This window comes from Rhododendron vialii, chromosome 13a, assembly GCF_030253575.1.
Source record: "Rhododendron vialii isolate Sample 1 chromosome 13a, ASM3025357v1".
Taxonomy (NCBI): domain Eukaryota; kingdom Viridiplantae; phylum Streptophyta; class Magnoliopsida; order Ericales; family Ericaceae; genus Rhododendron; species Rhododendron vialii.
In genome coordinates, this window is record NC_080569.1 from 539,356 (window position 1) to 566,611 (window position 27,256).

The following is a 27,256-nucleotide window of genomic DNA, read 5'->3' on the forward strand; positions in this document are numbered from 1 at the left end:
ACAAGTACACGTGAAAGCCGAAGTACTTTCTCCTAGATCCTCCCAAACTACTACCGCGAAAATAGAATCTAGGGTTTCTCTTCCTTCCTGCATTAGGACTATATATAGTAGTAGTATATCATTCTCTCTCTCTCTCTTACTTCAGATTACAGAAGCTAGGAGCTTCCTGCCTCCGCAGCCCACACGAGAGAGAAGAGGCATCTTTCAGGTTTGTGCGTGAATTTAACCACTCCTTGGCCAAACACGACCTTAAAAAAAACCCTACCTTTTTTAGGGGTTTGATGTTGTTAGATTCACGCACAAACTCTGTGATATGTCTTTTCAATCCTCTTCAATTCGTCAATTACGAAAAACACCAGTTTCCTCTGCTATTCCATTAATCAAATCATTTGATTTTGATTCTAGCGCCATCTCTGTCCCAATCCTGTTTATCTCAAATTTCTATTGTTTCTCCCCCTCCCCTTTTTTTTTCCTTCTCACAGCAGGGGTATGGGTTTCGAGATGAACGCTGCGCTGATGGAGAAAGGGGCTGCTGCAGAATTCGTTAAACCTGGTTCGATTCAATACCCTGTAATTTCTTGGATTCTGCCATTTTTTTTCATAGTTTTTTCATTGTGATTTGTTCAGAAGTAAGCAAAACTACTGCAATCATTTCTGAATACCATGCTTTGTTTGGCTTGTCTAAAAAAGACGGCTTTTTGGAATGGAAAAGAAAATTTAGCCAAAAAATTATCATAAGATAGCTCAAAGAATTAGGGGAAAAACAGCTAAACTCTTCATCTTTACGAAGCCCGTACAGATCTTGATTTGTTTATTAATTTGGCAGAGGAGAAAATTCAGTGCTCCTCCAGCTGTTAGACAGAGTATAAGGTTCATGCGATTGAACACTTTCGGGCTCAATTTTGTTGCCCTTTTCCATTTCCCTTCTTTTTCCTCCAAAAAAAATGTGAAATCGCTGATTGCATTACGAAACCTTGATAGTTATAGGTATGTTAAGGATAACATCTGTAATGCGTTTGGGCTTTATTTTCTAGTGAATTATCTATACCAACTGTAACCACAGTTTCCTGATAAGTTAGTTGAGAAGTTTATTATCTCGACTTTGAGCCTCTAAATTCAATTGGAGTCCTATGAAGAGGTCAATAACTTAGACATCTCGGAATTGCATAGTTATAATATCTCATCAATGTTGGGTAGGACTAGAAATTGTGAAAGGAAGTTATGAGTTGAGTAGTTCTATTCGACATAAAGAGGGAGTATCTGAAAATAAAATCAAGGTCATAATTTTTGTGGTAATTATTCCATAAGGATGTGTAGCGTGTGGAAAGCTAGGTTCAGATTTTGAATGCCTTTGTTTGAAGCTGAGGTTGCCTTTTCAGAGTTCAAGTTCATTGATTGATGACTGAATGATGAACATGTTGTTCTCGCACCTCAATTTAAGAAAGCGTGGCAATATTGCCATTGGCTTATTAGTGGTGTTAAACATACTGATAAGATCATAGTTGCAGCAGTTCTAGTTGTTTGGTTACACTATTTTACCTTCTACTTTATCCTGTTTTCCGAAAAAATCTTGTGGAAGGTGGGTTGATTTGAAGTCCTGGCATGAATAATTGGTTGAATCTCATTCACATTTTATGTTCTTATTATTCCATGTATTGCAGATGTGGACATAGTTCGTCCGTTAAATTTCTGTTGGAGTATTTCTAGAGTGTAAAATTTGCAAACCACAAGAGTGAAAGAAAACTATTATCGATACACGCAAAAAAACACACACATGACTACATGAGAATATAGAGGCTACCTCTGGAATTATTTGCCTTTCAATGACATTATAAAGACTATAAATTTGACAGAACTCATCTTCTACGTTTAGTAGAATAACAATACTAGGAAAGAAGTTCTAGTAAGATATGCTACCAAGTCAGTAACCTGGCAAGACAATATTTGAACTCAAAAACATATAGATGGAGATAGATAGCCAGGTAACTAATTCTATAACGGGGACAATCTATTTGGCGAGTCATTAAATAGCTGCAACTTTAGTCTATAGAATCTGCCAGGTTCTTCACTTTAGTAAAAACCCTCAAGAAAATCCCATAATTTGTGCTTCTTTCCTCCATACTCACCTTTTCTAAAATTGCTTGACTGAGGTGATGCTTACAGTAGGCTCCCGTCGCTTCCAACGCCCTCAAGAGCTTGATGAAAAGCTGCGTCATTCCCTTGCTCTCATCCATGTGCTCTTTATAGTTCATGAGAATTGCATGAGCCCTCTGCCTAAAGTGCCCCGCCACAAAGTCTTCAAAGTCCCTTGGCGGCCTCTCAAGGGTTCGAACAATTGCCTCAGAGCTAAATATGATAGCATTCCTGTTATATTCCCGTTTCTCCGATTCCATGAAATAAGGTTTGAAATTCAAAGCCAGGCATTGAATCGCAATAAGTACTTGGAGAAGGTTGGATTGGTTAGGATCCCAACGCTCTCCAGTCTCCAGAAGGCTTAAAAAGCGCTTTCCATCCGGTTGCAAACTAGGGTGGTTCAAATCAAGTCCCTGAGATTGGCAAAAGGGTTTCGGTGGGCAAGTTGAGTAATTGCTTGGGAAGAGGATGTCAAAGAAGAAGAGAGCGTGGTAATAAGGGGTTTTGGGCCTATTATGACTGCTCTCATTAGATCAGTTCTGTTTTCGTAAGCTCTGACGAGGATCGAATTGGGTAGATTGGCCTCCAGAATTACACATTCTTCTTGATGCTTTTCAGTTAGGCGGCTACTGATTCCAAGGGCTGAATGCTTGTTTATGGGCTTCTTGTCGAATTGGTGATTGGATGGAGGGCCACTAATGATGTCATATTTCTTGTCGATTTCGTCTTGGATCTCTTCAATCTCTCCGTATGAGGGGTTTGCTTCTAACCCATTCACTTCCATTGCAGTTCTTCTAACTTGCTTGATCTCTTGATATTCTGTATGGTATGTCGAATAAATTTACAAGGGGTGTTTGATCTGGGCCAGATTTCAATAATAGTTTGAGTTGGAGCAGGAGCAGGAGCAGGAGTCTAGTATGATTCAGTTATCCATTTGATTAATCCAAATAAGGATATCTGATGCAAATTGCATAGACTAGCTTTCCTACTCGGTGCCTCTTACATGTTCACCCTAGGTATCATCCTACTACTTTTCTTTTAGGGGATCTTTTTGGTTGTGTAATCCATCAATGGAAAGGAAAGTTTTTGGAATATCCCCAATGGGTTCCTAAAATGGCTCGCTCCCGAATGAGGCTCCTAATTTATTTATATTAAACCCTTTGTTGAATTTTGGCCTCCAATGATTTGAGTTGGAGCAGTACAAGTACTAGAAGTCTAATACGATTCAATCAATTAACCATGTGATTTATTATCAAAATAAGGATATCTGATGCAAATTCCAGAGACTAGCTTTCCTAGTCGCTGCCTCTTACCTCTTCACCCTAGTCATGGGGTATCATCCTACTACTGTTTTTAGGGGGTTTTCTTGTGGTAATCCAGCAATGGAATGGAGGGTTTTTCGGAATAAATCCAATGTGTTCCTAAACACTATACCTTGGTGGAAAATTCTAAAACCACAATCACTAATGTTGTGAAATTTTAATGTACTCGCAAACGCACGAATCGTATCGAAGTATAATTATGCAAGTGCGAGGTCGAACCCACAAGAACGTGTATTTTTATAGGAAAACTAAATAAACTTAAACTGATTAAACCCTTACCTAGTTGACAAAAGTTGTGACTTGTATTTTAACTATGAACTAAAAATAACAAAAGTGAAAATAAACGTATAAGTTGATGATTGAACGAACTTGATCAAAGGAAAGTGACTAAGGTTTCAGAATCCACACTCATGTATTCATAGCAGTTACTAAAACTCTTATTTATTTCCCTACTTCTCTTCACAGTAAATTGGTAGCTAATCTCTATTACCGTAATATGTATTTATGATATTTTTTTGGTTATTGGGGTTAGGATAGGGATTTGAGGTTGAAGATGTGATAATTTGTAGCTAAGTTCCAAAAATACCTCTGCCTTTGATGGCCAACTTAGATGGAGTTAGTTCTGAGGACCATTTAAAAGTGCATTGTAAACGTTGGGGATGCAATAGACACAATTTGTATATTGGGGACCAAATTGCCATTTTAGAATACTTTGAGGATCATCCGTACAAATAAGCCAATAATTGTACTTTAGTGATCACATTTGGTGGCTATATTTTTGGTGTCATGTACGTGTCATTAATGCATTGATAGAATGCGCTCCATGTGTTATGTTATTGAGCACTTACCACCTATGCAATAATGACACTCACATAATTACCATAGCATTGCTCGTTCTTAAAATGGGGTTAAAGTGAGCCTCGTACTACTATCTAGCTAGCCATTGGTTCCTCTCTCAATGATTGCTCTCAAACATGAGTCCCAACCCATTAGCTCATTGTAGGGAGGCTCTAAACTAGCCTTAAGTGGGACTCATTGCCTTAAAATTTTACATTCATATAATGGGTTTCACGTCTTCTTTCTTTTTTGAAGCTATTTTCCATCAAAATATGTGAATGGTTTAACTGATATCCACTGGAGCATAGACATGCTCCTGATTAGAAAAACTCTCTTGGGCTTCAAAATTAGAATGCATGCATTTGTGCTTATATGGACACTTTAGGATCCAAACTAGTTTTGGATAGTCTACTGTGTATAGTTAATCTCCAATATTGTATGCATGTATAATGTCAGGTAATTAAACGCTTGGGGATCTATCCATTTAATTTAATCATTCATACCTCTGGTACTGCCTCACCAAATCCTTCTAAATCGAAGATACTGGACACAGGAAGAGATAATCAATCACAAAGATAATAAACCTTTAATTGATAACTTTGACTAATCGTAACCCTAAGGGATTGGCCAAGTGATTTTGGCCTGAAGTTTACATGTTTGCTTTATCTTAAGGTCTCAGATTCGATTCTCCTTTCTAACAACTCTTGGGGTCACCTCACACGTAAACGTATGAAACGGCTGTAGGAGGGGCTGTAGGAATTAGCCCAAGGTGCATGCAAACTAGCTTGGGACACGCTGCATTACCCAAAAAAAAAAAAAACTTTGACTAATATTGAATATTGGCGGTTAGGTAGGTAGTTATATATATCTGCTTTTGTTGGTGTAACTTTGACTAATCTAAAGTCTCATGAACCTTCCTCCCCTTTTCCCACCTTTGGTTCCCGTCCATTTTTGTATTGGAAAGAAGGGAAGTACGTAAGCAGTCGGTTGATAGCAAACGCGTTATCTTTTGGATACTATTACCACGGAGTACAGTAATTCCTTTTTTTTTTGGAGTACTTTTCTTTTTGGAGTATTTATTCAATAGTCCGGAAGTACCGTCACGTGGTACTCCAGACCATTTTACAATTACAAATTCTTGTGGGATTTGTAAAATAATCTGAAGTACCATAAATATATGACGGTACTCCTGGACTATTGTATAATGGTGTTGGATAATAGTAAAATTTATAATACTATAGTTAATGGGTTAGATGGATAGACAAGCGAGTTAAGTAATTTCTTTGGGGGGTCTGAAGGGTGCCTGCCGACATTTTGACTCGGTTTGCTTCTCCCCTAAGTATCTATATATATGTATGTTGAATGACAGTTAATTTAGTTAATGTATCAGTTGGTGGTCTAACTTTTGATCTCGTGAACCTTCTTAAAAATTCCCGTTTCTTTTTTTCTTTTTCTTTTTCTTTTTCTATGGGTCCTTTAATTGATCGAAAGTCGGTTCATGGGCCTACCAGAAGAAACGGATAAATTGAACTTCGCCCGGCCTGAAAATCCTTTGAGTTTTCCTGGGCAGGTTTGACGTACGTACGGGTTACATGCGGACATTTTTGGTTAATTTGTTTATGTTATCACATGCATTCCAGTACCCGTCTTCATCATCCACTAGGCGCAAATGCTACTCGATCGATCTACCCCATGGCAATGAAATCTCTTACTGTTTGTTTATACTAGTAAGGGTTTATATGATGTGTATGTGTCTGTCGCACTTCTCCTGATATCCTCTTGCTTTGTATATAAACTAATGTTTGTCTGTGCCTTCAAGCTCGGGTCAATGATTTTGTTATTCAATATGATTTCGAATGACCTTAGTTAGGTGTGAACTTAGCTAGCGGAATGCTCATGCCTGAAGGCACTTGTGAACAAAATTTAACTTCACGCTATATTAACCACTCGATTGTAATACTGATCACATCCCAAAAACCTAATTGTCTTCACAAAATCCACTCTATAAGTTTGAAATAGGTAAACTTCTATTTTATTCATACAACAAAGCAACATCTAACTAATCAACTCAATATGAAAGAAGTTTGAGGTGGTTTCACTTCTATCGCAACATGGCTTTTGACGTTGCAAGGTTGGCTATTTTCACCTGTAAAAATTAAAAATTATTGTTTTAGCTCACACATACCATTTCAAGCATCAAGTATTTTAGTAGAAATCGCTGCTATTGCATTTTGCGAGCTGCATCTACTAAAATTGACCTTGATTGTACTTTAGTGATCACATTTGGTGACTATATTTTAGGTGTCATGTATGTGTCATTAATGCATTGATAGAATGCGCTCCATGTGTCATGTTATTGAGCACTTACCACCTATGCAGTAATGGCACTCACATAATCACCATAGCATTGCTCGTTCTTAAAATGGGGCTAAAGTGAGCCTCATACTACTATCTAGCAAACCATTGGTTCCTCTCTCAATGATTGCTCTCAAACATGAGTCCCAACCCATTAGCTCATTGTAGGGAGGCTCTAAACTAGCCTTAAGTGGGACTCATTGCCTTAAAATTTTACATTCAGATAATGGGTTCCACGTCTTCTTTCTTTTTTGAAGCTATTTTCCATCAAAATATGTGAATGGTTTAACTGATATCCACTGAAGCATAGACATGCTCCTTGTTAGAAAAACTCTCTTGAGCTTCAAAATTGAATACATGCATTTGTGCTTATATGGACACTTTAGGATCCAAACTAGTTTTGGATAGTCTACCGTGTATAGTTTAATCTCCAATATTGTATGCATGTATAATGTCAGGTAATTAAACGCTTGGGGATCTATCCATTTAATTTAATCATTCATACCTCTGGTACTGCCTCACCAAATCCTTCTAATTTGAAGATATTGGACATAGGAAAAGACAATCAATCACAAAGATAATAAACCTTTAATTTATAACTTTGACTAATCTTAAACCTAAGGGGTTAGCCAAGTGATTTTGGCCTGGAGCTTAGGTGTTCGCTTCATCCTAAGGTTTCACGTTCGATTCTCCTTTCTAACAACTCTTGGAGCCACTGCACCCTCACGCGTAAGCATATGAAACGGCTGTGGAAGGGTTAGGAGGGATTAGCCCAAGGTGCGCACAAACAAGCCTGGGACAAGCTGCATTACCAAAAATAAAATAAAAAACTTTGACTAATCTAATATTTGTCTCATGAACCTTCCTTCCCTTTTCCCACCTTTGGGTCCCGTCCATTTGTATTGGAAAGAAGTACGCAGTCGGTTGATAGCAAACGCGTTTTCTTTTGGATACTATTACTACGGAGTAATTCCTTTCCTTTTGGAGTACTCTCTTCTTCTTCTTTTTTAGTATTTATTCAATAGTTCGGGAGTACCGTCACCTAATACTTCAGATGACTTTACAACCACATATTCTTGTGGGATCCGTATACTTAGTGGCAAACCCCACAAGAATTTGTGATTGTAAAATAGTCTGGAGTACCACATAACGGTACTCCTGAACTATTGTATAACGGTGTTGGATAATAGTACAATTTATATATAATACTATAGTTAATGGGTTAGATTGATAGACAAGCAAGTTAAGTAATTTCTTTCTTTGGAGTTGGGGGGTCTCAAGGGTGCCGACATTTTGACTCGGTTTGCTTCTCCCCCAAGTATCTATATGTACGTTGATTGACAGTTAATCAGTTAAAATTAGTAAATGTATCAGTTGGTGGTCTAACTTTTGATCTCGTGAACCTTCTTAAAAATTCCCATTTCTTTTTTTCTTTTCTTTTTCTATGGGTCCTTTAATTGATCGAAAGTCGGTTCATGGGCCAACCAGAAGGAACGGATAAAACTTCGCCCGGCCTGAAAATCCTTTGATTTTTCCTGGGCAGGTTTGACTTACGTATGGCCGGTATGGTTACATGCCGACATTTTTGGTTTGTTTTATGTTACCATGCATCGCAGTAACCGCCCGCAATCTCTTCATCATCCACTAGGCGCAAAATGCTACTCGATCTATCTACCCCATGGCCATGAAATCTCTTACCGTTTGTTTATAGTAAGGGTTTATATGATGTGTATGTGTTTGTCGCCCATCTCCTGATATCCTCTTGCTTTGTATATAAACTAGTATTTGCTCGTGTCTGAAGGCACGGGTCAATGATTTTGTTATTCAATATGATTTCGAGTGACCTTAGTTAGATGTGAGCTTAGGTAGCGGAATGCTCATGCCTGAAGGCACTTGTGAACAAAATTTAACTTCACACTATATTAACCACTCGATTGTAATACTGATCACATCCCAAAAACCTAACTGTCTTCACAAAATCCACTTCATAAGTTTGAAATAGGAAAACTTCTATTTTATCTATACAACAAAGCAACATCTAACTAATCAGCTCAATATGAAAGAAGTTTGAGGTGGTTTCACTTCTATCGCAACATGGCTTTTGACGTTGCAAGATTGGCTATTTCCACCTGTAAAAATCAAAAATTATTATTTCAGCTCACACATACCATTTCAAGCATCAAGTATTTTAGTAGAAACCGCTGCCATTGCATTTTTTGAGTTGCATCTACTAAAATTGACCTTTATACAGGTTATTCCTCAAGAGCGAAAACTAATGACCCATTAGTTAGCAAAGAAGCAAAATAATTTGGTACTCTTCCAATTTTTTTCCCAAAGACAGAGAAATAAATAGAATGTACCGGTATGCAATTATCAAGGAACCAAAAAGCAAACAACTCATGTGTTGAAGCAAGGGTTTTCCCATTAGGACTGAATGCTGCTGGAATGGTTGACCTTGGAGGAGGCATCAAAGGACAATGCTTAGCTTATAATTAAATGTCGCAACTACTTGGCGTCAACCTTGAAATAATCTAAAGATCGACGCGCCTAGAACTCAAAATATTCAAAATGAGATGAAAACTGGTAAATATAATACTAAAACCTGTGTGGAAATACCATGATAAAAGGCCACACTTTGCATCTCTCGTTGCTTCAGGTCAGGACCTTGAAGCAATCCCCCAATTCTGTCTAGGCAAGCATTTTGTTCTTGGAGATACCTCTCTCCGTGCTAACCTGAGCGGTATCCAATAAGACATTAGCGGTATATTTCAATCTTTTAGAATGCCTATTACGAAACCTTCCCAATTGAATGCAAACCTACCAATGCTGAAGACTTGACCAGATTAGAGAGATGGATGCCGGAAGGTAATAGAATTACCACAGATTTCGAAACCTCTAAATCTACTATGTACCTATAAAAGGGCAAAAAGGAGCATTAGTGAAACCTCTTAATAGAATTAATTTTCATTTTCCGAAAAGACGTCAATCATGGTCCATCTTAACCAATTTCAACAAATGAATTCAAGAAAAAACAAAAGACAATCTAAAACTGAGAGTTACTTAAGATTCAAAAAGTTGCTCACCCCGTGGAATTGTCTTGTAACAGATTCAAAATGACACCAATTGCACTTTTTATTAGAGATTGTACTATTTCCCAAGTAATTAATGTATATGTGGAGGAGTTGAAATTTCCGCACGGTTAGTTTGGAATAGGTGTTCACAATTTTGGTGGACTGAGAGCGTGATAGCAAGGTCGTTAATTTGAAGGTTTCATGAATAATCAAAATGCGCGTAAATTGATCTGAACATTACCTTGTAAAAAAGAAGGGTAGGACGGACACATTTTGAGTGTATGATCAATATTAACTACAGTAGTAATTATAAATAAAGTTGAGAAATGCCAAATGTTGTTTGTCTGTTTCCTCTCTAGCTATAGTTAGGTTTGGTGACGTGATGCAACACTGGACTCAAAGCTTCTCCATGTTTCTTTTTTGCTTCCAAAAGCTACCAGAAAAATACTAACTGATATTTCAAAATTAGTAATTAAGTACTAGTACGTAGTTTTTATAACCTTAGGCGATCAGGACATTTTTCCTGCTGTTACTACGTATAAATATGCATGTCTGTGGAAGGTTTTCCCCTAAATCGATCTACGGCTAAACACTACTAGAATAGAATAGATGAATCTTTCAACTAAAAAGTCCAAAATCTACATTTAAAAAAAAAATTTGTTCGATCAAAGTTGTTTATTAATAACAAAGGTAAAGAAAAAAAAAGAGTATTGAAACAGAATTTCAAACAACTAGTAAGAGTTAACTTTTTCTCATATTTTTTGGCCAATAAGTGAAGAACATAAGTTCTGTAAGATAGATTGGCCAACAAACACCCCAATATCTTCCAAAAATTCCAATGAATGTGGACTGGACTGCTATATATAATTTTATCTTCAAATTTGGAGTAGCAAATAAATAAATCAACTTAAAGTTGCAAGTCAATTAAACAAAGTTTTATTATGTAATTTGTGTTACGAGATTCTCATGAGTTTGAGCTGATAAAACAATATCATCAACAGTACTCCTCAAAATAATCTCAACATATATTCTACCTCTAGAGGAAAAGAAATCAAACCAAAGGCGCCGTAAGAATTCATTCGAAGGAAAAGTGACACCTCCAAAATTATGCAAGAAATATTAAATTGCCAGATCAGGCAGTTCAATACAAATAGATCAACTGATATATCTTTAAACACTTAACAGTCCAAACTGTGAAAAATAAAATGTTCTCCAAATGATGTTCCACGTCAGTTTTGTTAATTAATTAATCTGCATCACAGTTCACTTCCTTAACAACTCCTTATTACATACAATCATCCTATATACATTCAAAAGAGAAAGGTCACTTCACTGATGCCACCAGCCTCTTCAACCCAAGGAAGACCGACAGTCAGTTTCCCGTCACCGGACCAGTCGAAACCAACATCAGCACCATTCAACCAACACTTCTTCGGGTACCCACTCGAGAAAGCCAGCAAATTTCCTCCCCCCTTAACTTGAATTTTCACGCCCGTCTTGCTATAGTCCAGCCCTTCTATGGCACCACCACTGTTGAACATATTTGTAAGCCCAATGGGCGCGAATTTCGTGGTCCGGCCAAGGTTCATCACAGGCACAAAGGTGAAGATCTCAAAGGTAGAGGGCATAACAGTCATTTGAATGGGGTCCGATTTCGGGGTGGTCAAGATTAGTTTCTCGGCTTGGTTGAGGTAGACTGCATATTCCCCTGCTTCGCCCAGTTTGGTTGCTTCCACCTTTTGGTCCCACTCGATATCGGTGACGTGGACGAAGCCTGACATTGGCCTGTAGCAGTCTTTTTTGCCCTTGATCATTTGTTCCTTGGGATCCCATCCCGCTCCTTGGCAATTGAAAGCTCCGATCACTCCTCCGTACTGTGAAAGCATACAGGCAATATGTTGAGCATCTTTGATGAACTAATAGGAACTCGATGCAGTGATCACATACGTATATATTCATTTTCTCGTGAATATATACGTACGTGATCAATTAAACTATGGTCAAAGTGCAATTTCCAAAACAAAAAAAAAGGACTATAGTGTAAGGTGGATACCTTGTTGAAGTTCCAAATCTTGAGAATGGTTTTGTTATCAAAGAGGGGGTTATTGAAGAGACAATCTCTAGTTGGGAGTGCAAAATGCTGGCACTTGGGAATGGTACCATCTGGGTAAACAAGTTTCTTCAAGAGTTCGAAATCGTGACCGCCCACTGAGTCACTCACGTAGACGGGCCCACCGCAGATGGCCCTCGATCCGGCATGGAATTTTGCGCATACGTGATCTGACTGGAACATGTCCCAGTCGGGCTGTATGATCTGACCCATCCACATGCTGTTGTAGGCGCAGTGGATCATATGAACCCCCTGTAGCCAATAAACTCCACTTGGGTCACCAGATGGATCTTGGAACCAAAAGTCATCACCTGTAACCCCCAAAAGTAACTAACTTAACTGTCTCGAAAAGAAAATAAAACTTGAAGCAGTTTGGAAAAACTGAAACGGTTACGGTAGCAAAATTCTCGCCTAGATAATTACATGATAAGACTTCACTTTAAGTTGCAACATCGTTATTTCATTGTCCTAAAGTTAGTTGAGGTGTGCATAAGTTGGTTCGGGTATGACAGTTATTGCAAAAGAGGACATAGAGAAACAATGAGTACGGTAGTTGAATTGAAAATTCATACCGACTCTACCCATGGAGATTTGCTCTGTTCCAAGGAAGAAGAAGTCATTGCACTGTTGCATGCTGGAAATAAGTCCATTTCCATTGAAATTCTTGGAAATTGATTTTGATATCCCCTTGTAGTATGCCTTTGCTAGCTCAACCCGACCTCCGTATTCCTCGCTCAAGTACTCAAGTGTCTGGAATCAGAACTCCAAATACGTAATTTAGTTTCGCATGAAAGACATAAATGTTACTGCCGGAAGTAAAACTGTTTCAAAAATAGCATGAACCGTAAGATTCTGACAAATACTTGTGAAATAGAAAAGAGAAGGGAGAATTTCTTAGGAAGCTTACATGAATAACATCCACTTTGACTCCAGTAACTCCCACTTTCGCAAGGTAAGAGTGCATCGAATCGTAGAAATCCTCAGCTTGATCAGGTTGAACAAGCCCAATTCCACCTTCGACGACTTTCACCACTGCAAGATCGTACATCGTCCCATCAAGCCCGGGAGACACTTTACAAGGAATCACCTTAGCATTCAGGTGAGTTTTTCCAGGCCTAACGCCACCCCACGCACCACACAGCGCATGCCAAACATAGATGTCATCCAAACCCTTGAACTTTGTTCTCAAATCCTTAGTAAAACCCTTCATCCCATTTTCCTCTGTTTTGCAACAACAGCTCGCGCACCCCTGGCTCAAGCCACCATCTTTCCTCTCTCCACCAAACATTTGGTTCAATTCTAGTTTTAATCTCTCCATCTCTGCATCGAATTTGGACAAGTCGGTGGTCCCTGATTGAACTGCCTTCGCTCGAGCCTTCTCAGCTTGCTCAAGCTCAATTGCCTTGGAAATTAGCATCTTTGGCTTGTTGGCATCAAACAGGGGAGGATTAGGCCCTAAAAGGGATCCACCCTTGTAGTTCCTGAACTTTTCGCCTTCGTCGAGCCTGTGAAGCCTAGCAGTCATTTGAGTCCCACCCAAAACAAGATTTTTCGCGTCCTTGTCCGGGTCTTCCCCGTCTGAATTTATACTCTGCCACCCATCATCAATAATGATGAATCGCGGGGAGATACCTCCATCGGTAAATTCCTTCACCCCGTGCCAGACTCCGGCTGGTTCTACGGTTAAGTAGAAAGCATCCCAAGTGCACCAACCGAATTTATCGACAAGGGTTGGGGCTGATTTCTCTTCTAAGAGTCTGAAAGTGTTCAAGTGAACCCTAAGAGCAGTATAAGCTTCTTTCATTATGGTGTAGGGATTTTCGGATACGTGAACGTAAGCAATGGTATTGAATTTCGATGCTTTTACTTGGGTAGAGCCGGATTCGGCACAAATCAAGACATGGCCATCAGAGCCAGGGTGAAGAGCAGACCTAAACTTCCCTTCAATTGAGGGAAGAATTAGGACATATGACCTTAACTCAGGGACATCTAGGAGTACCCATTGGGTCTCCATTTGCAAATCTGACCCTGAATTTCCTACCCACTGGGTAGACCACCATGTCTTGAAGCGAAAAATGCTAACAAAATCCCTACCACTGAACTTACCTAAGGAGTTCGTTAGCCTATCAGAAGGTTCCTCGGTGGCGAATCCAATGAACCCGCCGTTGTTGGAAACAGACTGGACTCTCTGGAACAGGGGAAGTGGAGCGTCAGAGGATTGACAAGTTGATGAAAATGTTTTGAAAGAGACATTATTGGGGACTTCAGAAAGTAATGGGACACCTTTGACAGATAATTTTCCATGAGACAAATCGAAACTGTTTTTCTGGCTATCTGATTTAAAGAGGCCGAAAATTGGGTTGACTGGATCATTAGGCGGTGCCATGTTTATGGATAACAAAGGAAGAGAACAGAGAAGGGGAACTACCAAAGTAAGAACAGAAGAAATAACACAGAGTAAAACAGAGAGCTGAGCTGAGCTGACAAAACAAAACAAAAGAAGAGGACGAAATGTGAAGTTGAAAGGCTATGGACTCAGAAGTGATGAACAAGAAAGCTTACTCAAGAGAGTGAATAGAGAAAAAACTTAAAAGGGATGTGTGTATGTTAAGGTAGAAAGAAATGTGGAGCAAAGAAACATATTTATAGATAGGGCCAGGGGGGAAAACAAACAGGAGGAAGTTTGCGTGGAAAAATGATTAAAAAATGGAATCGAAGAAACTATCCAATCCAATCCAATCCAGATAGGGTAGGGAGGTGGTCGGTGGTTCTTGGTGGATCGATGTGGAGCGTAATTTGGGGGTTCTGTTGCCTTCTTCTTCCTTTTACTACTTTTATTGTAGTAGTAGTAGTAATGGTCTGCGGATTCCCAACGTAAGAAAACAGATGACTTTTTGCTTCAAATGAAAAATTACCTCGGTGGAAATTTTATTTTATTTTATTTTTAAATAAAGAAGGCACTGTGCAAAGATATTTATTTATCTCTTTTGAATAAATATCCACATACTGTAGATCATAGGTCGGTCAGTTTCTAAAGCGAGCAATAAAATCAGGCGCCTCTCGAAATTTATGCGGGAGAATTTTGATAATCAAATGAGTAAATAGTAGTAATTCGTAAAATGGAAAATTAACAAAGATACGAAGTAGTAATTGCGATTGTCAAAGATATGAAACTGTTTTATGATATTACTGTACTATTTTCAACATTGGGTTGAATTGCAGAGAGAGAGAGAGAGAGAGAGAGTTTTGTGAAGTGGGTGCGTTGGGTAGCTGTGAGAAGATGTAGAATGTAGGAGACAACTGGAGTGCAGGAAGTGATGAAGCGTGGACTGTAGAGATTAGAGAGAGAGAGAGAGAGAGAGCTTTTTTTTTTTCTTTTTGATCCGCTAGAGAGAGAGAGAGCTGGAAACTTCTTTTTAATTAGTATAGTATTTAATTGGGTTTCCTATTGGGCTGATAACTCTGTAATTGGGCGGTTCAGGATTTCCATGTTACTAATAATAAAGCCCGTTTCGAAACGTAAAAAGTATTTATTTTTTAAAAAAGTAATTTTAAGCTCAAAAATAATGTGTTAACATAAATAATTTTTCTATCAATATGAATCTTGTTTAACAGATCTCATCAAGATCTTTAATACGGTGCGAAAAAAATTAAAAAATTATTTTTTATTTATATTATTTTTGAGTTTAAAAATATGAAATAAGCTGCTTATTTTTTAAGAAGATTTCTGGGAGGAAGCGTATGATTATTGCTAGGTGGGAAAACCCGCTTTGTACTACTCCATCAGTTATCCAAATTAGTAAATCAAAAGTCAGATAAAGAAACAATATTTATCACACCCCAAACCCTCAGTGCCCCACATATACAGGAGGGAGCGTCGACGGAAAAGATTACACATAACCCTGCAACTGCTTTGAACCACTTTATTCGAGGACTTTAGGGATTCGGCGGCCTTCCCGTGCCGACAATTTAATTGTGTCATTTCAAGTCTAAAAACGTGATCCGAATCATTCACCATATAGAGTTTGATGTGTTAGATAACTCTCAAAGATCAAGACATCCGACATCGGTACCTAGTGAGAAAATCATCTAAAAAATCAAACCCACAAATGTAATTTGTTCATCTGAGTTACCACGCGACATGATTTTCTCACGATTTCTTGAATACATGGAGCTGGCTCACTTCAGATTTTCAAACTCGAGACAATGCAAAAATAGAGGTCACAGCTGGGTCTCGATTCCTTCTTGAAAGGATGATGTTGCATTTACTCTTTACCCTAGCAAAAATGTTGAATTTATAAGTCGTTCTCATTAACTCACCGGTAAAGTGAAAATGTAAGTAATTTTTTACAAAATTTATGGCTTGGTTGCATTACTCGGAAACCCTTGAAAATGGAACAGTGAGAGGTAAGCCGATGGAATGAAGTGTTTTAGTTATCTCCCCATTCATTTATAGATCCAGCTCTGTTGGGTCCTTTACCGGCTCTTCTTTGGAACACTCCAACTATCAGACCCGTTTATTTTATCTCTCTCCAAGGACACTAATCACGTCAAAATTATCTTCCTCAAATATTGATTGGTATGTTTTTGAAATGCATTTATATTAAGACAATAAAAAATAGAACACTAAATCGAAACCCATTTCTTATCTTAATATAAAGATGCTTCGAAAAAATACCCAATCGATATTCGATAAACAAATTGATACTCTCGACGAATTCTGAAACTGAACAAATTCCTTTGGCAAAGTGAAATTAAAAAGGCCCACGAATCAACAAATCTCTAGCAATCCGTGAGGATGTTTTCCTCCTGGAGAAAAGTTAAATAGCAAAAGGCGTCACGTCGTATCTTTGAGTGGGCCAAACCAAAAAAATGCCTTATCGATACTTCCTTGGGAGGTTGCCGAAAAGAGCCAAATATTTGTACAAGATTAAACCTTAATGCAAAACATTTGCAGACCTCTCCATCAGTTGAATACTATAACATATAGATGACTAAGATTCTGCCAATAATAAAGCTTTCCGGTATATTGCTAAAGAGTTGAAAAAAGGGTAAGCTTTTTTTCTTCTTTGATTTGAAGAATCAAGAATATATAAAGTGAACTGAATTAACGGAATCTGGGTATATGCATGTCGCTGTGAGTATGCCCTTTCTTATCTCCTACTTATTTATGCAGAAATCCTATTGGTACCGACGGTACCCATAGGGAAAATGTACCGACGGCCACCGGACGGCCGTCTCCGGTCACCGGACGGCCGATCCGAGCCGTCCAAAAATTTTAAAAAATAAAACCGAGTGGCCTTACGCGAGAATCAATGGCATCCGAGGTGTGTAGGGTACTTGATCCGAGCACCCATTTTTCGTGTATATTTGTATATACGTGTATATACACGAAAAAGGGGTACTCGGATCAAGTACTCTACACACCTCGGATGCCATTGATTCTCGCGTGGGCCCACTCGATTTTATTTTTTAAAATTTTTGGACGGCTCGGATCGGCCGTCCGGTGACCGGAGACGGCCGTCCGGTGGCCGTCGGTGCATTTTCCCTATGGGTACCGTCGGTACCCATAGCAGTACTCTTATTTATGTATGAACTCTCTTATCCTCTGCCTGCCACGATACGGTAGATACCCAGATGGCTATAAAAGTTTGGTACTTATATTCGAATTTACATATTCAATGTATAGAAGCCGCCAAAAATATGAACTTTGTTTTGTTAGTTCCAGTGATACGACGAGAGAAATAGAATTTTGAAAAGAACCTATATTACAATAGGTGTCGCAAATCCGAATTAAAGTATTCTTCGCATCAGGCTAGTTAAATGGACCTTTTAACCATTTCAGATCATCATAGAATCAAATAAAAAACTACTACTACTATTTTGGATAACCAAGGAGAGACCATCCAACGCCCAGACAGAGAGAGAGAGAGAGAGAGAGAGAGAGAGGGAAATTAAATAAAATTCATTATGTCCAAACTTGAAACTTAAATCCCAGAAACTACTCTCTTTTATTCGCCACTACCAGAAAACAACATATACAAAATTCTAAAAAGAAAAGAAAATAGAAGATGCGAGCAATATTAGTATTACCAAAAGTAGAAGATAAAAAGTTACAATTTAATTGCATTATTTCCTAGGCATGGTACAGAGGCGTGAACGTTTCCGATCATCGAAGCGAGACCGGAGGGGGCCCTACTCGGCCAGGACAGCAAAGGGACAACACCTCCCCCGTTCCCTTTCTTACACTTCTTTACGAAAACCATACGCATGCCCATCTAAACAATGATGGCCCACCAGATTTGCATTGAAGAAATTAAAATCCTCCACCCCTCCGAATCCTCCTCCCCAGCTCCCCTACTGCCTCCACCTTGTCCACCGTCAAAAACCACCTCCCTCGCCGCCACCTGCACCACCCCCAATACCGCCCCCTACACCTACACCTCCACTAGACCCACCTCCGACTCGTACACCACCACCTGCACCTCCACCAATGCCACCTGATGCCGGTCAAAGTCCTTGAAATTATTCAAGAAGTCATTGCGTCGATCGAAGAGTCTTTTTAAGTTTCTAAGTGGTTTTTGAGTCTCAAAGAGTCAAACACATTTTTCTATTAGTCTATGGTCAAGTCCTTTTTAATTTGTGTCTTGAAAATGCAAGTGTCTTTTCCTATTCTTGGAGGGTTGTTCCAAGTAGTCTATAAATTCTATTGTTATGAATGAAATGGTAGTTTTTGAGTGTTCAATTAAAATAGTCTTTGGCTTGTAAGAAGATAATTCTTCCTATAACTCTTATCCTTTGGTGGATTCCGATAGGTGGCGAGTTCCCCGTTTCTATATCTTTTAGGTGGATTCCTTCGAGTGGTGATCGGTTCCCTGGGGTATCCCTAGTTAAATCCTCGGGTGGTAATATCTTATCCCGTTGGTTTCCTAACTTGGGTGGTGAGCAACTATCCCGTTACCCCTTTATCCATTTTTTACCTTACTTTCACCCCGTCTGAAAAATCCGTCGTCACCACCACCTTCACTAGACCCACCTCCAACTCCAACACCCCTACCTTTACCACCACCTGCACCAAACTCTCCTCCGATTCCGACGCCGCCACCTTTACCACCACCTGCCCCTCCCCTTACACCTCTACCTGTGCCACCACCGTTACCTTTGCCTCCTCCAAAACCACTACCTGCACCAGACCCACCTCCAACCCCTTTACCACCACCCAGCACCACCGCCTCCTCCGAAACAACCACCCAAACCAGACCCTCCTCTGACTCCTACGCCGCCACCTTTACCACCTGCACCTCCACCAATACCAGACCCACCTCTGACCCCTACACACCTCCGCCTATGCCACCACTTGCACCTGTACCACCCTTGGTACCACCGCCGCCTCCCAAACCAGTGCATTATGGTATTTATACGTGAAAACAGGGAATTGGGACATAAATGCATGCAGTTGCAAGTTTAGGTTTTTAGCACAAGAGTAGTGTTTTCCAATGGTGAATGGGGTAGATTCAACCATTTGTATCAGCTATGAAAAATTTCATACCCACTTTCCCAACAGACTGATTCTCTAAGTAATCCTTACCCTACCTCCCACCTTATTTGGCTGTGTAAATGCAGATACTCGTCATCTCAAGTTTGGCTCTTTCCTCTAGGGACATTCCACGGATTATTGCCTTTTAATGGACAACAACCTTTCATAAAGGACTCCAATCCTGCGTAAAATTTGATGAATCATCTCACGCATCTAGACACATACACATTGAAAGAGCAGTTATTTTCATGTGGAAATTAAGCCCAAAATGGCTTATGCGGTTGCCTTTGGATTGGACCATGTGGTGGGTCAAATATCCAGTCCAAAACGGTTTGGGCTTAATTTATGTTTTAAGCTACTTGCATTTCAATCTTTCCTCCTTTCCGGGCTTTCCCTATAATTTAATTGCCCTCGCTGTTTTGTGTGGACTCCTAGGGATAATTAAATGCATATAGATTATTGAAGGGAGTGTAGTTGAGATGTGAATGAGAACTTCGGCAATGTTCTTTAACTTTTGATTAATTTATTTCACTTGTGCGAGGTATGTCAAATACCACTATTCTAGCACTGGAACTGATTCAGAAAATGCACGATTGCATGTGCTTACTGGTACATACTGACAAAGTGCACCACTGGCAATGTATAACAACCAGGAACTATTATTTCGCAACCAATCTTATGTCCCCCATCTCTCTTGGCCCCTTAATGCACAATCCTTGCCCACCACAGAATAGTTTCTTAATGAAATTGATCATGTGGAAGAGAGGGGATTAGAACAAGGGGACGGAGGATATTGATGACACATGATTTGATTTAAACGGTTCCCTGTCAGTTCACCACACCGATATCTAGCACATAACGCCATTCCGAATTTGAAGGAGGGGGGACAGGGAAAGGGCACTACCTATATATTGTGCATGACTATGCCCTGGCACAACATAACAAATCATGCAACGCACTAGTCAAAGCCTCCCAAAGATGTAATAACTTGAGGAACTAATATCCTTGATTCTGCTGCAACCTCTTTATGGCCTCCCTATCCGAATTGTAACGATATATTCGAGAAAGGGAGGTGAATTCACTTCGACAGTCCACTGACATTTTCCTACCTATCCAGGACGACACATTCACTCTGTGATAGACCACAATATCTCCATTCTCCAGTGCATAGACAACACACCCCTCTCAGCTTTTTCTAGTGAGGTGCAGAGTCATTTGGCAGCCAAGTATATAGTCTTATCACCTAGAAATGGTCTGACCCCAAGTCACGTTTGCAAAGGTTTCTCAGCTTTAGATTTCGACTTTCAAGATAAGCTTATCTCAAACAAAAAATTAAAAGTTGCAACTAGCAAAGAAGATTGATCTTTTGGAAGCCTACATATTATAATTCATACTATGCATGATCTTACCAAGAGAGAAAGATCACTCAAAACAGAAGTCACATACCTGTGTCCCATTCAACATGAATGCCCTCGTGCTTTCATATCTCTCTCACAAACTCAAAGGACAAAAGGCCCTGAAACAAAACAGGCAAGAATGACATCTTTGCATTCCCAAGTTTTCGAAATTAACCAAAAAAGTTGTTCGAATGAGTGATGAACCCAGTGTGAGAGAATATACAACCTGCCGCAGCCTTGGAGCATCCAGCAGCAGTAGCCTCGCAAAATGGAGGATCAAAAACCCATTGTATCTAAACTAGCGAGAAACAAATGTATATGTTCACCCAAGACAAAGCCACGGCTCACAGTTCTCATCCCATGTTAGATCACCAATTGTTGCAAAAGCTTAAGGTGGTAAGTGGTAACAAATGCTCCCAATAGTATGATTAAACAAGACATATGAAAAAGAACCATCATGTCAACCTCAAAAAATAGAGATGGTGGAAACAACGAGTTGAAAACTGCTCATTCTTAATAATATTTGCAAATGTTCGAGCACATCCCCATAAGCTCAATACATAATTTAGGTTAAAAGGTCTCAAGATCTTTCCAATGTGTTGCAGCACTAGAATTGCATCATTCTTGAGCCAAGCAACAGATGTTACAGATCACAGAAGACACTGAACCTACTACTGACCTAGTATGAATGTTTCCCTGCGAGAACTCAAGAAAAAGGATAAGCTAAACCAATAATGGCATTGGCCTCAGCATGAATTAGGAATCAATCAACATGGCAAAGAATAAAATATAACTTTTGGAAACAAGAAAATACGTGCAACCATAATGCTCATTTTACATGAACTGAAGAGACTAGATTATGGTGTCCGTGTGTTGCGCCGAAGAAAGCAATAAAGCATTTTATTCTTATGAAATCAAGAAACCTTAACCATACCCAGTATTTACTCAAACAGTTCATGAGTTTGAGGAAAATTTTAAATTGTGTTAAGAAGTTAGTTCTAATGGATTGGATGCATGCAAGAAACTAGGAGCGTTGTGTCACGCAAAAAATACTACGATTTTCAAGAGTTGAAATAAATAAATAAACAAGACTTCAAATTCATTTAGCTCATTGCAGTAGAAAAAACTGTTTGTAAAAAATAAAGTTAACACCACTTCCAAAAAGCACCAGTGACCTTTTCTTCTTTACAGTTTCTTTTGTAAATTATCTCCATCAAAGAATATCTTCTCAAGAATGTGAGAACTAAAACAAATAGAAAAGGTGCATAGGTTTTATACAAAAATATCAGTAAGTAGTTTTAAACTAAAAACTACAGCTTTGAACCTTTTTTGTCTTCAGAAGACACTTCATTGCGCCTTTCTTCTCACTCCTCCTGAAGACACTTCAGTTGCAACTTGCAAATATATTCTCTGCATTCCACATCAGTAGGTCATTCATGCAAAAACATGGAACAGACAAAACTGTTAACTTGCACTGAAGAAATGAGAAATTATACATTTGCGAGTCCTCAGAGAAAGAGACCGAGGTAGATTTTTGGACCACTAAATTTACATGGAATAAAAATGTTGGCAGCAAAGCCCCCAAAAACGAACTGATAGATGAAAATCATACATATACAAAAAATACAAGGGAATTGCTTGATACATAGAGGTACAAAATGCTACAAGGGGATTGTTTGGAATGGAGGACGAAGCTCCAATGTTGCAGTTCCCGTATGCTTTCTGTCATCATGAAGAATGAGGACTTTTAGAGTTCCCAATTCTCTCAACCAGGCAGTCACCAGAGCGCCAGTTGATGTAAACCTGCCAATATTGCACTGGGCAACCCGAAATGGTGCACCCATTCCAACAAGAAGTGTCTCAATTGCTCGCTTTAACATCCCATCGCCGACCACTTTGCTGTGTTTGCCCCATCCTGTTAAAATGCTGCAAAACGAAGAAGTTGAATCTTCTCAGAAATCTAATCAAACAGTGCCAAATCATCAGAACTATCACCATTAACGATACCTCAGTAGTTTGGGCAACTCCTGGCCTTCGAAAACTACAGAACGAATGTTGAGAAGCCAGGCATGGACCATTGCGCGTGCAGCACCAGAAGACATCAGATGCAGATCTAAGCAAGAATCAGACCATGTGTTCTCCCACACATGACGTTGTTTGCCTTCAAGCACCACCAGTTGGGCTCCTTGTCTCTGTACATAAACCAATACAAAGATTAATATAACAATCACTAAGCTTTTTGCAAGAGGTTAGTGTGAAACTTCAGGAGATTCCGAGTTTGAGGAGGTGGAAAAAGGAGCCAGGGATTGTTGACTCCTAGTTCATGTCCTTGCTGAATTCCGAAAGTCTAAGTCTATTAACTAACATTTTAACTATCAAGATGCATTACACTACGGAAAAAATTCCCAAAGAGAAAAACTGCAGAGTTTCAAACAATGAATCAACTATAAAGCAACGATGGAAATACTCCTACCTAATACTGCTTGAAAGAACTCCTATTATCAACTCCAAACACGGGATCTAGACAGACAAGTAGCTATTCAACAAAGATTTCAAATGTAAACTAAGGAAAATTAGCCCAACTTGATATATTATCAACCATGATTCCAATTTTCCAGTACCATAACAACCAAGAGAGAGAGAGAGATTGTGAAGTGTAAACCATTGGACGCATTAATTATGTCCCAGTGAAACACCCTGATTTTACAGTAGTGCAACTGCCTATAAATAAGAGGAAAAGTCAAAGTTCAAGAATTTTCCAACCATGTAATTTCAAGCAACGGCCAGCGCTACGGCATACCTGACCAAAGTGCCACAGCATGTCAGTCAAAGCATTATAAAAGGCAGATGCTGTTGAAGAGTCCATCTGCTTCACCTCATCAAAAAGGGATAGAGCTTGCATCCACACATTCTCTCTTTGGCCCATGAGAAGTCCATGTGCCACACCATACACTTGATTATCAAATAATCGAAGTTCCTCCAATAACATTGATGCTTCTTCAAATGAATTACAACGGCTGCAACAAGGGGCAAGTAGCAAAACTGGATAAACAAGAATGGCTAAACAATGTCCTATCAAAAAGACCATCAAATTGACTAAGGCAAGAAGCAGCAAGTTTTTTTTGGGGGGTAAGTAAGAAGCAGCAAGTTTGAACTTCAAGATACGCTATGATGAAAAACTTCATGCCTGAACTTCAAGATATAAGACAAAGAAAAACATCATTTAGAGGGGTGGACCCAAGAGATCCTTCTGATTCCTCCTCCTCCAGGACCTCCACTACATTATAACTTCAATCATAATGCCGGGTTGCCAACAAGTGGCTCCTGGTTCCATCAACTACATACCATGACTGTGGAAGAGATTTTGAAGTCCATGTGCACTTTGGTCGAAAGGTGCATCCACTCAAGAAATTCTTCCCTTCCCACCCCCCAATACAACCCCCAAACCAATAATATCCACCAGATAATTCTATTTCAAAATAATAAATGCATTAAAAGATGCTTAAATCAAATCCAAAATGTTTTCTTTTCCTTCCTCTATCTGGCCCTTCTGGCAAAACAATTTGTGCAAGGAGTGAGTCCTGTAATGGGCAAGAGGTGAAAGGAAGAACCTTGGATCTGACAACAGAGCAACATGTTACTGAAATAAGATTTTCATAATATAGTCAGGAAATTGCATGGGCCGCCATGATCTATTACATTTTGCAAGAGACTGGGAGAGGAGTTGCAGGATCTTTCAAGGCATTCAAAGGCGTCCTGCTGTCCTTCACAAGATCAGCTTTGATGTTAGGGTAAAATATTTCCAATTGAACAATGTTAAGCTCGCCCCACTAAATAATGAAATGAGCTAATCCTGGCAAATCCTTATTAAGCCTTCTCTTCCTAGTTCATAAGTGGGTGTAGATAGTAGGACATTTGTAAAAGCTTGCTCATACATGAATTTTGCAGTTACCAAAAAACTTGTTACTGAAAGAAGAAAAAAGAATATAGACACTGCAGATAAAATAGCAAGTGAAAGTGATACACACATTCTCAACACTCAATCTTAAATGGAAAAAGGTATGCCTTTCAAGAAATATGACAAGGGAATAGAGAGTAAATTATACCTGCAAGCATTTAAAATTGCTGAAAATGTGACAACATTTGGCTTTATTCTTAGATTATGCATCTTTTGGAAAACTCCCAAGATGCATGAAATCTCTTGTCCGATTCTGTTATCTTGCTTTGAATGACATGAATTTTCAGCAGCTAACTCCTCAAAAATCTTTATGATACTGTCATCTTCATCATTTTCCTCTCGAAAAAACACTGAAGGTGAAGATTGTACCAGTGACTCAATGATTCCATCTGGACATTCTCCAGTGGCTGACTGCCCAAAGGCATTAATTATAGAATTATACGTGACTACATTAGGTTGAATCCCTTTCTCTGTCATCTCATCTAGCAATAATGCAGAAGACTCCACTAGCCCCTTTTTGCACAACGCATCTATGAGTTTGCTATAGAAGACAACATCCGCCTTCAACCCTTTTTGCTTGAACTCGTTATAAACCTCCATTGCCTCTTTATACAGATCCCCTTTAGAATAGACACTAATCAAAGTTGAGTAGGTCAATAAATTAGGCGAAAGCCACTCTGCTTTCATCTCTGAGAACAATTCCTTAACTTTATCATACTTCCCTTGTTTCCCATACCCATCAAGAAGAGCATTATATGTGACAACATCCTTCTTAATTCCCATACTCTCCATCTCATTCCCAACACTCAAAGCCTCCTCAAACCGACCAAGACTAGCATAAATCGCAAGCAAAGTATTATAAGAAACTCTATCCAAATTAATACCAGCAAACTTCATCTCATTAAACAAACTTAGTGCTTTGTCTAATCTCCCCGCTTTTGCACATCCCCGAATCATAATACTATAAGTTACCTCATTAGGCAATATGTGCTTCGTAGGCATCTCCGACATAATTTCAAAAGCCACATCCATTTGCCCACCACTGCAAGCAGCATCAAGAAGAGTATTATACGTATAAATATCTTGTTCAATTCCTCTATAAACCATCTCGCTAAACAAATTCCTCGCAGTCTCCCACAAGCCCACACCACTACAGACAGCAAGAAGGGAATTAAATGTAATTCGATCCGGTTGCACTCCATTTCCCAACATTTCATCAAAAATCTCCGAAGCCAGATCGAAACCCACACCCCCTTTCCCACAAGCATCAATCAAAGCATTATAAGTCACTAAGTTCGGCTTCAAATTACAACTTTTCATGGTCTCAAAGACCTTAATGGCTTCATCGCAGCACCCACTTTTCGCGTAAGCACTAATTAAAGCGGAGTAAGCGTAGACAGTGTTACCATAGCCTTCAACAACAGCAGTATCAAACACTTTCCTAGCCAAGTCAACCTTTCCTAACCTACCAAGAACACTAATCATAGTACTAGCAAGCTTACCCTGCTCATTACGCCGCCTCTCTCTACGCACCGCGAACTCGAAGCACCGCATCGCCATCGAGTACTCGCCACGATTGCCGAGCTCGCGAAGCAAGAAGGTGTAATCGTCCGTGCCAGAAAGCTTGTGTTGGAAATTAAGCAAGAGGGAGTCTATGTGGCTACTATTATTATCGTCGGAACGGTGTCGTATCGCGAGGTGGAGGGCTTCTTCGGCGGAGGAGGTGTGGCGGCTGGCGAAGGCGGTTTTGGGGCGGCCGAAGTGCAACTTGGAGACAAAGCGGGTGGATCGTCGGCCGGAGAAGTCGGCAGAGAGGTCGGACTTGGTGGAGGGAGGGAGGGAGGAGAGAGAAGGGAAGTTAGGGCTAGTTGAGGTTGAAGTGGTGGTGGTGGTGGTGGGGCCTGGAGGGGGCTTGGCGGCGTGTCGAGGTGGGGGTTTCTTAAGGGCGGTCCATTGGTGGTGATGGACACTTTGGCGGTGGTTGTGGGGATGAGTTTGGTGGTTGTGGTGGTGGTGGGGGAGGTGGTGGTTTTGGTAGGGTTTGGTGGTGGTGAGAGGTGGTGGAGTCGATGAGGCCATCGAATTGGAGAGAGCGAAAGAGAGTTTGGGGGTTGAGGATAAGAAGACTTCACAGTCTATCAATCACACGCGCGCGCGCTCTCTCTCTCTCTCTCTCTCTCTCTCTCTCTCTGGAAGACTGAACTGTTGAGTTGGACTTTCCCGGACATTGGTACCTCCGTCCCGTCGCGTTGTTTCGATCTTTATTTATGAAGGGATGAGTAAAAAATGTACAGTAACTAGGATGAAAACAGGCGCTATAAGTGATTTTGACACTTTATTTTTTGATATTCATCTTTTATTATTGACAACAAAAAGACAAGTATTGAAGTTTTGTTACTCCCTCCGTAACAATTTTTTGCTTCTTTTTTATTTTTTGTGTTAATCAAATAATTGTCTATATCTCATAATTTACAATATTTTTTACAATTTCGAAAACTTAATTTAGTAAAAATATTTGAGATCTATCAAAAAAGAT

The 27,256-nt window shown here is 39.5% G+C and overlaps 3 protein-coding genes and 1 long non-coding RNA gene across 6 annotated transcripts; 1 reads left to right on the forward strand and 3 right to left on the reverse strand.

Moving 5' to 3' along the window:
- LOC131313734 (uncharacterized) lies at positions 1 to 3,372 on the forward strand. 3 transcript variants are annotated; one of them, XR_009196292.1, is made up of 3 exons: positions 13 to 208; positions 486 to 2,985; positions 3,033 to 3,234. It is a non-coding gene; the product is annotated as an uncharacterized LOC131313734 (long non-coding RNA). The 3 variants fall into 3 exon arrangements; XR_009196290.1 differs by having other exon boundaries at positions 1 to 208; positions 483 to 3,372; XR_009196291.1 differs by having other exon boundaries at positions 1 to 208; positions 486 to 3,372.
- Positions 3,373 to 10,826: 7,454 nt separating this feature from the next.
- On the reverse strand, positions 10,827 to 14,464 carry LOC131314160 (stachyose synthase). Its single transcript, XM_058342649.1, has 4 exons — positions 12,736 to 14,464; positions 12,401 to 12,578; positions 11,772 to 12,139; positions 10,827 to 11,592 (listed from the first exon to the last, which is right to left on the reverse strand). Exons 1-4 carry the CDS (start codon positions 14,212 to 14,214, stop codon positions 11,029 to 11,031), a joined length of 2,589 nt encoding a protein of 862 aa, XP_058198632.1. The 5' UTR covers positions 14,215 to 14,464; the 3' UTR covers positions 10,827 to 11,028.
- A 3,801-nt stretch (positions 14,465 to 18,265) lies between these two features.
- Positions 18,266 to 20,822, reverse strand: LOC131312919 (uncharacterized). Its single transcript, XM_058340944.1, has 5 exons — positions 20,812 to 20,822; positions 19,934 to 19,997; positions 19,192 to 19,359; positions 18,809 to 19,102; positions 18,266 to 18,328 (listed from the first exon to the last, which is right to left on the reverse strand). Exons 1-5 carry the CDS (start codon positions 20,820 to 20,822, stop codon positions 18,266 to 18,268), a joined length of 600 nt encoding a protein of 199 aa, XP_058196927.1.
- Positions 20,823 to 22,211: 1,389 nt separating this feature from the next.
- LOC131312672 (pentatricopeptide repeat-containing protein GUN1, chloroplastic-like) lies at positions 22,212 to 26,968 on the reverse strand. The gene is made up of 4 exons (XM_058340592.1): positions 24,869 to 26,968; positions 23,563 to 23,779; positions 22,770 to 22,954; positions 22,212 to 22,688 (listed from the first exon to the last, which is right to left on the reverse strand). The coding sequence occupies exons 1-4, from the start codon at positions 26,797 to 26,799 to the stop codon at positions 22,424 to 22,426; spliced, it is 2,598 nt and encodes an 865-aa protein (XP_058196575.1). The 5' UTR covers positions 26,800 to 26,968; the 3' UTR covers positions 22,212 to 22,423.
- Between the last annotated feature and the right edge of the window lie 288 nt (positions 26,969 to 27,256).

What these genes read in the sequence shown, in the direction of transcription:
- LOC131314160 (XM_058342649.1), bottom strand. Translation starts at nt 14,214, where the DNA reads ATGGCACCGCCTAATGATCCAGTCAACCCAATTTTCGGCCTCTTTAAA. An exon ending in AATCTCCATGGGTAGAGTCG is followed by an intron (nt 12,140 to 12,400) that starts GTATGAATTTTC and finishes TGGGGGTTACAG; the next exon opens with GTGATGACTTTTGGTTCCAA. An exon ending in AGATTTGGAACTTCAACAAG is followed by an intron (nt 11,593 to 11,771) that starts GTATCCACCTTA and finishes ATGCTTTCACAG; the next exon opens with TACGGAGGAGTGATCGGAGC.
- LOC131312672 (XM_058340592.1), bottom strand. Translation starts at nt 26,799, where the DNA reads ATGGCCTCATCGACTCCACCACCTCTCACCACCACCAAACCCTACCAA. An exon ending in GCAATTTTAAATGCTTGCAG is followed by an intron (nt 23,780 to 24,868) that starts GTATAATTTACT and finishes CCCTTGTTGCAG; the next exon opens with CCGTTGTAATTCATTTGAAG. An exon ending in TGCTGTGGCACTTTGGTCAG is followed by an intron (nt 22,955 to 23,562) that starts GTATGCCGTAGC and finishes GTTTATGTACAG; the next exon opens with AGACAAGGAGCCCAACTGGT.
- LOC131312919 (XM_058340944.1), bottom strand. An exon ending in CATTTTCTGAATCAGTTCCA is followed by an intron (nt 19,360 to 19,933) that starts GTGCTAGAATAG and finishes AATTTTTCATAG; the next exon opens with CTGATACAAATGGTTGAATC. An exon ending in TGGTACCAAGGGTGGTACAG is followed by an intron (nt 19,103 to 19,191) that starts GTGCAAGTGGTG and finishes GTGGCGGCGTAG; the next exon opens with GAGTCAGAGGAGGGTCTGGT.